Source organism: Peromyscus californicus, unplaced genomic scaffold (assembly GCF_007827085.1).
Source record: "Peromyscus californicus insignis strain IS unplaced genomic scaffold, ASM782708v3 Scaffold_4__1_contigs__length_199733344, whole genome shotgun sequence".
NCBI lineage: Eukaryota > Metazoa > Chordata > Mammalia > Rodentia > Cricetidae > Peromyscus > Peromyscus californicus.
In genome coordinates this window covers 174032091-174046778 of record NW_026294562.1, presented here as the reverse complement: position 1 = coordinate 174046778, position 14688 = coordinate 174032091, and the positions used below count along the sequence as shown (strand labels likewise).

The 14688-nt window shown below is 49.8% G+C and overlaps 1 protein-coding gene across 1 annotated transcript in view; it reads left to right on the top strand.

Annotated features, from left to right (window-relative positions):
- The window catches only part of Sptbn4 (spectrin beta, non-erythrocytic 4), a 92457-nt gene that overhangs the window by 14332 nt on the left and 63437 nt on the right, over positions 1–14688 (top strand). The window contains 5 exon segments of the mRNA XM_052712762.1: positions 2018–2169; positions 3181–3354; positions 8075–8166; positions 9471–9551; positions 11787–11902. Coding sequence (XP_052568722.1) covers positions 2018–2169; positions 3181–3354; positions 8075–8166; positions 9471–9551; positions 11787–11902 — 615 coding nt within the window.

Sequence of the window (14688 nt, the reverse complement as noted above, 5' to 3'; positions counted from 1 at the left end):
TCTGGCTGGTAAATCACTCCCCTCATATTCTTTCCCAGAGTTCCTATCTCTGCCCAGAAGTCCCGCCTATCCTCTCCTGCCTAGCTATTGGCCATTCTGCTCTCTAGTAAACCAATCAGAAGGTGCCTTAGGCAGGTGAAGTAAAACAGAAATATATCTTTACCCAGTGTACAAAAATATTATCCCAACAGTGGTCCATGCTGGGGATCCTGGTCTAGAGAGACTGAGGCAGGAGGATGGTGAGTTCAAGGCCAACCCGTGCTATAAAATAAAATCCTATGTCAATAAATGAATAAGTAAGTAAAAATAAAATATATGAAGTATAGCTCACATTACAAAATGATATATAAAGGGAAACAAAAATCATCCAAGCGTGGTGTTCATGCTTGTCATTCCTGAATTTGGGAGGCAGGAGGATTGAGAGTTTAAGGCCAGCCTTGAAGCATGTTCAAAGCCAGCCTGGAGTGCATGAGGAAAAAAAAGTAGGAAGGAAGGAAGGAAGGAAAGGGGGCCAGAGAGATGGCTCAGTGGAGTGGCCAGGGTATCTGGTATAAGCCGGAGTTCAATCCCTGGGATTCAAATCCCATCTGGTAAAGGGAAAGAATTAACCCTCACAGATTGTCTTCTGACCTCTCCATATGCAGACTGTGGCACATGCATGTTCTGGCACTCATGCTCCCTCACTCCTCCCAAAAAAAGAAGAAAGAAGGGATGGAGTGATGGTGGGACAAGGAAAGGGGTGGAGAAATGCTTATCTGGTATGTGCTTGCTACCAAGCCAGATGATCTGATTTTGATCACCAGACCTGCACGGAGAAAGGAGAGAACTTACTCCCACAAGTTGTGTGAACACACATAAACATACATACACACACACACACACTCACACACACACACACATCACACGTGGCAAGATCCTTAAAGATTCCCCCTTTTGAAAGTAAAAAGTAGGCCGGGCGGTGGTGGCGCACGCCTTTAATCCCAGCACTCGGGAGGCAGAGCCAGGCGGATCTCTGTGAGTTCGAGGCCAGCCTGGGCTACCAAGTGAGTTCCAGGAGAGGCACAAAGCTACACAGAGAAACCCTGTCTCGAAAAACCAAAAAAAAAAAAAAAAAAAAAAAGTAAAAAGTAGAGCAGAGAATGGACTCCCTCCCCCACCCTCGCTAATGCAGGGAGCTGGGAGCTGTGTCTGCTGATATTTTCACTCTGATGGAGAGGTGGCTTTGGACATCCCTGTCTTCAGGGGCTGCACAGTCTCCCCTGTGCCTCCTCTTCTTCACCTCTCACAGCTGTCAGATGCCACTCTATTCCTTCTTCGTTGGCCAGGCAAGCACTCTACCCCTGAGCTAAGTCTCCAACCGCTGCCATCTTGTTTTTAACCCCAATTATCTTCCCAGTACATCTCCCTTTCCTGGCTCTTACAGTTTCTGCCTTGGTCCGGCCTCATCCTCGCTCTCCATGGTCTCTTCCCCAATCTTGCAGATCCTCTGTCCTCTTGCCCTCTCTGATGAACCCTCCATATAGCGGCCAGTGAAAGCCCTCGTGTGTAGCTCTCTTCTTTTGGAGTGGGAGTTGAGACAGGGTTTCTCAGTGTAGCTTTGACTGTCCTGGAACTTGCTTTGTAGACCAGGCCGGCCTCGAACTCAGAGATCCACTTGGCTCTGCCTCCCGCCAGCCGAAGCTCTCTTCTTGACCCTCTTCATCCTTAACCCCAGCCCGGCTCCCCAGTGTCCATGCGTGTACCGGCTTCATTTCCTCCTCGGAGTTCTGTGCCACTCAAATATTGGATGGATGGATGGATGAAGTCAGTTAGGGTAGCGAGCCAGGAAGGTATCCCGTGAGGATGGTATCTTAGGAAAGATGTGAAGAGCGGGTATGTTGTCACTAGCCACGCAGCAGCAGGTAGTGGAGGCATCCAGGCTGGAGGAGGTGCCTGGACCCAGTCTTGGGCCAAGCAGAACGCTAGAAGTAGATGAGGGACTCCTGGGAAGGCTGGACTCAGTATTTGTTTCTTTCAGATGAGCGAGAGGCTGTGCAGAAGAAAACCTTCACCAAGTGGGTGAATTCGCACCTTGCCCGCGTGGGCTGCCACATCGGGGACCTCTATGCAGACCTTCGGGATGGCTTTGTGCTCACCCGGCTCCTGGAAGTGCTGTCTGGGGAGCAGCTGGTGAGGGGGGCCTTGAGGGCAGGGGGAATAAGGGCTGGGTTCTAATAGGGCCCTGGCTAAGGTACAGTTAGAGAACGCTAAAGGGCAGGGTGGGCAAGGGGTCCCCTTATTCAGATTGGTAAGGGCGGGGCGCAGTTGAAGAGCGGGGCTGTTTTAGAGTGGGTAGAGCCCCATGGAGAGGCGGGGCTTTTTGGAGCCGGTGGGACTCACGCGGGGCCAGGGGAGGGGGGCGGGTTCTGTTGGAGAGGTAGAGCCTGGTTGGAGAGGTAGGGCTCCAGGGAGGGGTGGAGTAGGCTGAGAAGCGAAGAGCTTAGAAGGGACTAGAAGGGACCGCTGGGTTAGGAGGTACCAAGGGGCGTGCCTGTAAAGAAGGAAAAACTTGGAAGGCGGCGTCAGTTGATGGAGTGAGGCAGGAGATTGCAGTTGTGGGGCAGTCTGGGTTGGTGGGGTGAGGCCAAGGGTGTCTGGGGACAAAGGCAGTATTGTATGAATGGCCTGGGGCTGTGTTTTGGGGTCTGATGGAGCCCATCTCAACCAGTGTGACTATGACGGAGCAGCGAGTACACGGAAGGTCTAGAGCCCAGAACTCGCAGGGAGCTGTGAGGGGCGCAGCTATGTAGGAACAAAGCCCAGTAGCAGGAACTGCGCTACCGACAAGAAAGAGGAAGGGTCCTATCAGAGGGCACCAAAGGAGCAGGGCTTCTGATTGAGGGGTGTAGCCAGGTAAATCGCGAAGGGATGTTCCCTTGAAAGAACAAGGAGTGAAAACAACAAACCAACCAACCAAGGGCTTGTGGAGGCAGGGGGAATGTAAGACTGCATCTTATCCTATATCCCGGGCTAGCTTGGAACTCTGTAGCCCAGGCTAGCCTTGCACCCGCCGCTGTTGTCGAATGACTCTTGAGTCCTGGATGAGGTTGAAGGGGCGTGGCCTTGGCTATGAGCGAGGCAGAGCCGAGGGCTCCTCGCACTTGGCCAGGTCCCCATCACTCAATGCCCCCGCTGCCCTAGCCGAGGCCCACTCGCGGCCGCATGCGGATCCACTCGCTGGAGAACGTGGACAAGGCCCTGCAGTTCCTGAAGGAGCAGCGTGTGCACCTGGAGAACGTGGGGTCACATGACATCGTGGACGGGAACCACCGGCTGACGCTGGGGCTGGTCTGGACCATCATCCTACGCTTCCAGGTGACCTCCCATGACTCCCCGCTCCCCCGCACAGCCCACTGCCCACCACAGAGCCTTAGGAGGGCACCCCCATCTACCGACTCCTTCCTCCCCCAAATTTTCCTCCCATCTTCCAGGTACTCTGTAACCAGGTGGTGGAAGTGAAAACAAAGATAAACAATAACTGTGATCGCCCTTATTGCTGTAACTGTATCTACACTGTTTACACTGCCACACTCTATCCTAAACGTTAACATTGAATACACACAGAACCCTTAAATTAAGTAGCATTAATTAGCTCACTTTACCAATGAGGAAACTGGTGGGTTTTTTTAAAAAATAATTTATTTAACTTTATTTTATGTGCATTGGTGTGAGAGTGTCAGATTCTCTAGAACTGGAGTTATAGACAGTTGTGAGCTGCCATGTGGGTGCTGGGAATTGAACCCGGGTCCTCTGGAAGAGCAGCCAGTGCTCTTAACCTCTGAGCTGTGTCTCCAGCCCTGGTGGGTTTTTAAAATTGCATTTTATGTGCAAGTATGTCCTCCAGAGCATTAGTGTGGAGGTCAAGGGACAACTTTCAGGACTCAGTTCTGCCCTCACACCATACGGGTCTTGAGGATTGAACTCTTGGGCCATCAGGCTTAGCAGCAGATGCCTTTACCTGATGGCTATCTCAGCAGCCACATTATTATTATTATTATTATTATTATTATTATTATTATTATTTTATTATTATTATTATTATTATTTGGAGTTTTGAGACAGGCTCCCACTTGGAAGCTGAGGCTGGCCTCAGACTCTTGGTGATCCTTGTGACTGCTGCCTCCTGAGAGCTGGAGTTCCAGGCATTCATCTCTGCACCCAGCATGATGGTTTTAATATTCTGAGTTACATGGAGCTGCAGCTCCAATCAGGCAATCTTGCTACGGAAATGAACAGACAAACTCGGCTTTTATGGAGCTCACACTGTGATAAGGAAGACAGACAATACACAAATGTATAGATACACCAGGCATGTAGGGAGAAAGGAATATCTCTAGGTAGAGGAAATTGCTCCCGTCCCGCCCCAAGATGACCTGCTTATAGGTCCTAGGTGGGGGAGGGGTAAGGCTGAAGAGGAGAATTTTTTTTTTAAGGCTATGCAGGAAAGAAGATGATTTTAAAGCAGTTCAGGGATCTAAAATATCACGTCAGTGTTGCTGACATCTTAGACATGGTGGTCAGAAAATGGACGAAATGCTCATGGCTGAATTACATACAAAAATGGAGGGTGTGCCGGGCATAGGCACACTCAGTGGTAAAGTGCCCGCCTAGCAGGCGTGAGGCCTTGACCTCAACGCCAGGAGAGAGGGAGGCAGAAGATGCAAAGACATTGAGGTGGGACTAGCTTTGCCTGCTGGAAGTATCAAGGAACACTGGAGTTAGTGACCAGGAGGCAGGAGGAGGGAGGTGGAGATGATCTCAGAGGAGTTAGCAGCGCTGAGAGACCTGATGTTAGCGGTTAGGTTTTATTTTTGTCTCAGATGGTGACAGACTACAGATTTCTTTTTTTTAAGGCAGGGTCACTTGTAGTGTAAATCGACCTTCAACTCTTTAGATAGCAGAGGATGGTCTTGAGCTCCTGATTGTCCCCACCTCCCAGTACTGAGATTACAGGTGTGTACTACCACGCCCAGTTTAGAGATTTTTTTTTTTTTTAATGTTTATTGGTGTTTTGCCCTGGGTGTCAGATCCCCTGGAACTGGAATCACAGACAGTTGTGAGCTGCTATGTGGGTGCTGGGAATTGAACCTGAGTCCTCTGGAAGAGCGGCCAGTGATCTCAACCACTGAACCACCTCTCCAGCCCCTGAGATTTTGTTTTTTAATCAAGGGAAAATATACAATCAAATCTAGAAAGATCCTTCTGGAGTGGAAGCAGGAGGGCTGGAGGTCAGCTCATTGATAGGGCACTTACTCAGAATGCACCGATTCCATCTCCAGTGTCCTGCAAGAGGGTGACAGCCAGATCAGGACCAGGGTGGGATATGGGAAAAGAAGGCAGATAGGTCAGAAAAAAAAAAAAAACATATAAAAAAGAAGGCGATAAGAAAGACACTGGAGAGGTGGGTGTTGAAGCAATGGGGGAGGATTGGAGACGAGGAAATGCAGAGCTGTGGTCTGAGGATGGGGGAGGGTGGGACGGTGGGCTGCCCTGGATAGGGCCAGGAGGAATTCTTTGCTCTGAAGGCAGTTTGGTACAGTATAGTTACAGGTTTAGGAGGTCAATTGGGGGACACACCTAGGAGGCCACTGGATCTGGGAACTCTGAGAACAGGCTGGGACTAGAGACAAGTGTGAATGTCATCACCAAATAGGTAAATGAGGCTGTGCACGGGCATCACAGCCGGGGCCCTGAGGCAGTGCAGATGCTTCCTTGGAAGAGTCTTGCTTCTCTGCCTTGGAATCCACATGCCAAAGCCAGTTCTTCTTTAAAACATATTTATTGTATTTACTAACATTCATTTTAGATTCACTCATTTTATTTTATGTATATGAATACTTTGCCTGTATGCATCTACATTTGCACCACATACATGCTGGTAACCTCAGAGGCTAGAGGAGGGCATTGAATCTCCTAGAACTCGAATGACAGGTGGTTGTGACTTGGGTGCTGGGAATCGAATCCAGGACCTCTGAGAGAGCAACAAGTGCTCTTAACAGCTGAGTCATCTCTCCACCCCTGTTATATTTATTCTTAAATTTATTCTTATGTGTCTCTGTGTGAGTATGTGCATGTAAATGCAGGTGCCCTCAGAGACTAGAGATGTTGGGTCCCCACGGAGCTGGAGTTACAGGCAGCTGTAAGCTGCCTGGAAGGTGTGATGTGACATGAACTTGGGTCCACAGTAAGAGCAGTCTGTACTCTTAATGCTAAGGCATCCTTCCCGCCTCCCTCAGTCAGTTCTTGAGCACAGGACCCAGTCCTCAAATATCCCCCTGAGACTCTAACATCTATTATAGATTCTAAGCCATTAAAAACTTTATTCCAGGGGTGTGAAGACAGGAGGATCCCTGGGGCTTGCTAATCACATAATTTATCCAAATTGATGGATTCCAGGTTCAGTGACAGACCATGTCTGGAAAAAGAAATTGGAACTTGACAGAGGAAAAGTCATGACAAAGACCTACCACACAGTCACACTTGAACACACACAGACATACACAAAATTTTGTTTAGTTTTTTCTCCCTTGGAGTCCCTTCCATTCTCAGGTTTTTTTTGTTTTTTTTGTTTGTTTGTTTTTTGTTTTTTTACCCCCCCCCCCCCACTTTTCCATGATAACTGTTTGCTCCGCTAAAAAAAATATAGTTGGGTGAGGCAGTGCACACTTTTAATCCCAGCACATATCACATATAGTTCCCAGCTCACAGCTACCTGTAACTTCAGCTCTAGGGGATCTTCTGCCCTCTTCTGGTCTCTCCAGACATTGCACTCACATGAATGTATATACACAAACACAGATGCACACACATATACATTTAAAGGGAATAGTTTTTACTTGATTTTTGTTTTTTGAGACAAGGTCTCATTCTGTAACCCAGATTGGCCTGAAACTTGTGATCCTCCTGCCTCAGCCTTCCAAGTGCTAAGATTACAGAAGGAGATGTTTGTATCAACACCTGAGGAAGAATGGAGTCTATTCAGGATTTGGGAGGAGGATGTTCCAAGCATAGGGAACAGACAGTGCAAAGGCTCTGAGGCAAAAATTTATAGCTAATTTGGCAAAAAGGTCATCAATGTCTGTGTCAGAGTGAGCTGATGAGAGCAGAGTCAGAGACTTCATGAAAGGAAGGTTGGAGGAATTTTGCTTTTACCCTAAGTGAAACTGAGGCATAGTACTGCAACCCTGTGGCACAGGCCTTTAATCCCAGCTATTCAGGAGGCTGAGGCAGGAGGATCATAAATTCAAGGTCTGCATATGCTACAAAAGGAGTTCAGGGTTAACCTAGGCAACTCGGATAGACACTGTCTCAAAACTGAGAATGGAAAAGGGCTTGCCTAGAATCTGCTAATAATAGGCTGGGAACATGGCTCAGTGATAGAAACCTTGCCTAGAAACTTCCAGTGAGGAGCTGATGTGTGGCTCAGTGGTAGACACCTGCCTAGAATCCCTCAGTGAAGGGCTAGGGGTGTGGCTCAGTGGTAGAGCACCTGCCTAGAATCCCTCAGTGAAGGGCTAGGGGTGTGGCTCAGTGGTAGAGCACTTGCCTAGAATCCCTCAGTGAAGGGCTGGAGGTGTGGCTCAGTGGTGGAGCACCTGCCTAGAATCTCCCAGGGAGGGGCTGGGGGCATTGCTTAGTGGGAGAGATCTTGCCTAGAGTCTACCAATGAGAGTTTAGGGGCGTCACTCAGTGGTAGAGTGCTTGCTTAGCATATGGGAGGCATGTGATATGACCCAGGAGTTCCCAATGCCCCTCCTTGTACCACATAGGGAGCTGACTGTGCAGGGAGACTAACATGAAGTCCACCACACTGGCCTAGTCAGGAGAGGACAGTGGCTTGAATCAGAGAAGTTACCCATAAGCTCTTTGGAGGCTTCGGGAAAATAAGACCTAACTGACCTCTTCCTCCCCAGCTTATGGATGCACCAGTCCACTACAGAACCATCCTCTCCTGAACCCTGCCAGCTTCCCCTGGCACCACCAACCTCCAATAGCCAGAGGGGGAGGGCCTGAAATCGTGTTTGTCTGTTCACAGATCCAAGTCATCAAAGTCGAGACGGAAGACAAGAGAGAGACCCGCTCAGCCAAGGACGCCCTGCTCTTGTGGTGCCAGATGAAGACAGCTGGGTGAGCGCCCCCTCCTCACAGCCATGGGTGCCTGCGGCCTTCGGGGTTCCTTCCAGGACAGCAGCTTAAGGACGAACGCACATCCTTTGTCAAAATTTCTGTCCCAAACTGGTAAATTAGACACATCTCTGACCTTGGGGAACAAAAGTTCCAAAGAATTTCAAAAGCCAAGTTCAAAAGCAAAGGTAGCAGAGTCCTTAGGAAGTGGCCGAGGAGCTGGGGGTCTAGCTTAGTTCAGAAACTGCTTGCGTTAGAGCCTAAGACCCTGTTTGACCCCAGGACTTCCAAAAAAGAACCCCCCCCCCCCCCCCCCGCCGCTGCCAACAGCAATGCTGGCAGAGGTAGCTGTCCCTGACTGCTCCTGTCTTTCTACTCCCACCTCCCCCGAGTCTTGCCACTCAGGATATTTAACAGGCACCTATGTGCACCCCAACCTATGTCCAAGCTCTGGCCACCTTGCCCCTGTGAGCCGTCACCCCTCCCATCTAAGGTACTGCAGCCTGGGCCGTGAGATTCAGGATCCTCCTGCATGACTGAGATGGGGGGGTGGATGCAGGCTGTAGTGTGATCTCCTTAGACCCCCCAGCTTTGTGGTCTGTGAGGGTCATGGCACATACTCCAGGGCCCCCGTGGAGAGCAGGGGTCGGGGAGAGGGAGGAACAGATGGGAGGGAGGTGGGCTTTGTGCACCTTGTCCTTCTTGGACTGTCTTGTGAAGCCATCTGTTTCTCCCGTCTGTCTTTACCTCGCCCTGCCTTTCCTTGTATCTCTCTCACCCTACCTCTGCTTCCTCCCTCTTTCCCTCCATTCTCCTGCCTTCCTGTCTCTCTCCCCTCCATTTTCTCCCGCCGCTGTCTCTGTCTCATTCTCCCTGTCTCTTTCCCCATCACCTCTCACTTTTTCTCATTTGCTTTCTTTCTTCATGTCCCTGACTTACCTCTTCCATATACACTATTTATCCTATCTGTCCATCCATCCATCCACCTATCCACTCACCCATCCATCCATCCATCCATCCATCCATCCATCCATCCACCCACCACCTCATCTATCCACCCATCTACCCGTCCATCCATCCACCCACCCATGCACCCATCCACCCATGCACCCACCCATCCATCCATCCATCCATCCATCCATCCACCCACCCACCCATCCATCCATCCATCCATCCACCCACCCACCCACCCACCCATCCCTTGGTCTTTCTGTGCCCATTGAACATCCATCCACCTTTCTTTTCCTTGCTCCTATCCTTCCCTCTTGATTCATCTCTCCCTTTGTCTCCCCCTTCCCTACTCCCAGTTACCCTGAGGTAAACATCCAGAATTTCACCACCAGCTGGAGAGATGGCCTGGCCTTCAATGCCCTCATTCACCGTCACAGGTACCACCCTGCCCTGCTCCCTACCCCCACATCCTTGAGGCCATACACCTGTACATACACCTGTACATACACACATATGGATGACACAGAAAACCCATCTCTTCACCTTTACCCCTTCATATACACTTATTTCCCATTGTCAATGTGCCTTTCAGTTTTTCCCAGAGGTACACATACCCACACAGACTTTTGTTCAGGCCACAAACCTAGACACATGTGCACTTTGCACAGAGGAGCGTCCATACAAATAGCCTGTGCAAATAGACACCCAAAGTGGGGAACTCAACCCCAGCTGTCTTAGTGTGCTTTCTATTGCTGTGATGAGACACTGGCTAAAACCAGTTTAAAAAGGAAAGGGTTTATTTCATCCTACAACTCTCAGGTCACACCTCATCTCTGTGAGAAGTCAGGGCAGGAACACAAGGGCAGGAGCCTGGCATCAGGAACTGAGGCAGAATGCTGGTTACTGGCTTGTTCCTCATGGCCTGCTCAGTTTCTTTGATTAGATTGAGGACCACCTGCTCAGGGATGGCACTGCCCACAGTGGGCTGGGCCCCCCCACATCAACCATTAATCAAGAAAATAAGGTCAGTCTGATGGTTGTATTTTCTTGGCTGAGGTTGATGACTCTAGCTCGTGCCAAGTTGACAAAAAACTAGTCAGCTCATGAGCAGATACCTAGACTGCCTAGTATTGACGAGTGAGGGCCTGGAAGTGTGGCTTAGCAGTAGAGCCTTTGCCTACAGAGGCCCGTAAACATGAACAGCCAGGATGGGGGACTCATTCCTGGTGGACTGTCCGCTCTGGAGTGTGTCCACTCAGCGCTCTACATCCCCCAGAGCTCTGCTTCCTGGATCCCTGCACACTCAGGCACTTGGATCCCAGTGCCTAGTGCTAAACAGGCTGAGGTTTGAGTGTGCAGAAAAACGACACTCAACACCATAACTTTCCAAATGACAGATTGGGGGAACTTCCAGCCTAGTGTCTGGAAGGAATTTGTTCAGGTGTGGCCAAAGCCAGTGCCAGTTTTTCCTGGCACATGTGTGTTCACTCAGCTGCCATCCTCACACATACATGGGGAGATCTGGACACCTTCTCCACAAGGAAACTCACAAACTGTGACTGGATCATGTTTACCAGCAGGTGACATTTACAAAATGTCTTCTGTGTCTCAAGCAACATCCCGTTGCTCCGAGTCCTTTTAATATTCGACACCCTCAGCAGGACTTTGCTATTATTATCCCCGTTCACAATTGAGGAAACCTACAGAGAAACAGGCACTCGGGCAGTGACAGCCAAGGTGTGACCGAGCTGGGCCTGAACCCAGGGCTGGTTCCTGACCTCACTCTTCTGGCCATGACAGCATGCTACATATAGTACATCCGATTAGATGTGAGTGCAGTCTGCCCGTATGCATGCCCTGACAGCTATATGATGATACGTGAATATATATCTTATGCATAAATGTACATACCCGAGCCAGCCTGGTCTACATAGCAAATTCCAGGACAACCAGGGCTACAAAGAGAAACCCTGTTTCAAAAATTCAAATAAATAAATAAACAGATAAATAAAAAATAAACAGATAAATAAATAAACACACCAGAAGGTCCCTTAACACCAAGCCTGAAGGCCTGAGTTTGATGTTCAGAACCCGTGTGGTGGAAGGGGAACTGATAAATGTAGGTCAAAAAGTAAGGTAAATACACCTCAGTAGACACGTGTGCATCACATATACATGTGGACTAACCATGATATAATATTGTATTTGAATGCACCTGAGTACACACGGGCATCATGAGTACATGTGCCCTGACTACTATGTAATGCTGTGTACAAATATATCCAAGTAGACATGGGGACGCCATGTGTACCCATGCTCCCATGCGACACACACAGGGCTGTACAGATTCGTATTGCCAGATGATCCCACAGACTTACACAGGAAAGCATCCTGTGGGCTCATCACTCCAAGCTTCCATGGACAGAGGCACTAGTCTGTGCACACCGCCTGGCCCAGTGATAAATACACACGAATACATGTTCACACATGCCCTAACAAACAATGCATGCCCCAGGCACATGCTTGCCTGGTCCCGTAGCACACACACTTTTCCTCTTTGGCCGCGTTGTGCCCCTCACCTGGGTGGGGCTCAGGTAAAGATGTCCTTTTACCTGCTTGCCCACTGGCCCTGGAGCCTGCCTGCTGCCCACCTGCTCTGTGCCCCTGCCCAGGCCTGATCTTGTGGACTTCAGCAAACTCACCAAGTCCAACGCCAACTACAACCTGCAGAGAGCTTTCCGCACAGCCGAACAGCACCTGGGGCTAGCACGTCTGCTGGACCCCGAAGGTGAGCCCCGTCTGGTCCCATCTCTGGATCCCTCCTAACTCCACTGTGAGAATCATTGCATCTCACCCAGTACCACAGCAGAGCCCACGGTCATTCCAAATCCCACCTCACTGTACAAGCCTTCCTTATCTCCATCCCTCCCCCTTCCCAGCACATACCCTTCTCTCTCCATCCTCACCCCCCTCTCGTCCCAATGGAACCGCTCCTCTCCTCGCCCCTGATTCCATCCCCAACCCCCATCTTCTCTCCAGCCCCAGCTTTAAATCCAGCACCCTCTCCAGTCCTCAGCAATGTCTCTGCTCCCAACCCCAACGTCACCTCTAACTTCATTCCTTTTTTTTGTTGTTTTGGTACTAGACATTGAACATAGTACCTGGTACTTGTAAGACAAGAGCTCTTAATACTGAATCAATGCCTAAACCCCTCACACCTGAATCCTAGGGCAGGGGCTCCACCACTGAGCCACACCCCAGTCCTTCATTGGGGGATTCTAGGCAGGGCCTCTACCACTGAGCCACACCCCGGCCCCTCACTGGGGGATTCTAGGCAGGGGCTCCACCACTGACCCACACCCCGGCCCCTCACTGGAGGATTCTAGGCAGGGGCTCTACCACTGAGTCACACCCCCAGCCCCTCACTGGGGGATTCTAGGCAGGGGCTCTACCACTGAGCCACACCCCAGCCCCTCACTGGGGGATTCTAGGCAGGGCCTCTACCACTGAGCCACACCCCAGCCCCTCACTGGGGGATTCTAGGCAGGGGCTCCACCACTGACCCACACCCCGGCCCCTCACTGGAGGATTCTAGGCAGGGGCTCTACCACTGAGTCACACCCCTAGCCCCTCACTGGGGGATTCTAGGCAGGGGCTCTACCACTGAGCCACACCCCAGCCCCTCACTGGGGGATTCTAGGCAGGGGCTCTACCACTGAGCCACACCCCCAGCCCCTCACTGGGGGATTCTAGGCAGGGGCTCTACCACTGAGTTATATTCCAGTTTTCTATTTACTGTTTTTTTTTGCACAGAGTCCTTGAGCTCGCCATCCTCTTGCCTCAGACTTCCAAGTGTCTGGGATGATAGGGCCTGCCCTACCAGGCCTTGCTTTTACCTTTCCTCCTCTCTCCATCCCTATCCTCATATCCGATCTCATTTCTATCCTGAGTCACTCATCTTCTGTCTATCCCAGCCCCATTCCTCCCTCATCCTTGGTGGCAATCCTCAGTGTTCCCTGGCACCATCATCCCCCAGCCTCTGAGATGACAGCGCTTCCTTTTCTGCACACAGACAGCATGGCTGGGTGGTTATCACAATTGTTCCCTTCATGCTCACGTTCTTTTCTTTCACCCACGTGCTAATCTTACTGAGGAGTTGTTTATTTGTTTATTTTTGCAGTACTGGGGAATTAAACCTCAGGACTTGTACAAGCTAGGCAAGTGTTCTACCGTGGAGTCACATCCCAGCCTGTCAACTCTGCTTTATTTGTTTGTTTATTTATTTATTTATTTATTTATTTATTTATTTATTTATTTATTTATGGCTTTTGAGACAGAGTTTCTCTGTATAGCTCTGGCTGTCCTGGAACTTGCTCTGTAGACAAGGCTGGCCTCGAACTCACAGAGATCTGCCAATGCTGGGATTAAAGGCGTGCGCCACCACCGTGCCTAGCATTAAGTCTAGCTTTAACTGGGTTTTGAAGAGCTGTAAATGAAAGCTCATTGAAGTCACTTACTGTGTCATAGTTTTATTCCTCTTGCTCTAATTACATACCCTGACAAGAAGCAACTTAGAGGAGAATGGGTTAATTTTTAGCTTGTGATTCCAGGTTACAGCCCATCATTGTGGGGAAGATAAAGTGTGAGGCACATACAATAGCCAGACATGTGACGCCCATAGTCAAAAGAGGAGAGAAATGCACCTGTATGCACTTGCTTGTCTGTGATTTCTCTACTCTTGCATAGTTCAGGCCCCCTTGCCTAGGGAATGATGCCTCCAACAGTGGGCTGGGCCTGCCTATGTCAATTAATGAAGACCATCCTTCACAGACATGCACGCCACCAGCTGAAACTAACCATCACACCCACCATATGTTGAAAAGCAGAAACATGGTCTCAGCAAGTCCATGCTGTGTCTGATAGCAGTATTCTGCTCTCGGTGCCCGAACATAATAGATGTCAATGGGTGTCAGTTTCATGACGCAGTAAAGATTACTGTGGACTGGGTGTAGTGGCACATGGCTGTAATGCCAGGACTTGGGAGACTGGGTCAGGAGGATGAAGAGTTGAAAGCCAACCCACGCTTCACAGTGAGACCTTGTCTCAAAATTTGATACTTATGTTTAAGTAACATTAGAATTTGTTGAGTGTCTCATTTGTGGCTATTTATTATTTTTTAAAAGTAAAAGTTTTGTTTCCTTTTTAGGTGTGTGTGTGTCTGTCTGTCTGTGTTTGGGTGTGTGTATATGTTTCCAGGTGCTTATGGAGCCAGAAGCATTGGGTCCCCTGGAGCTGGAGGAGTTAAAGGCAGTTGTGAGCTGTCCTGTGTGGATGCTGGGAACTGAACTCCAATCCTCTGCAAGAGCAGTATGGCCTCTTTTAACTGCTAAGCCACCTCTCTAGCCCCACCCCCAGCCCTTCTTTTCTTTGTATTGATGTTTGAGACAGGATAGCTGACCTCTAATTATGTAACCAAGGCTGGCCTTGGGTCCCTGCACTTCCTGCCTCCATGACCTGATTGCTAGGAGTATAGGTGTGTACTGCCACAGCTGGCATATTCTTTGTAAGTTTTCT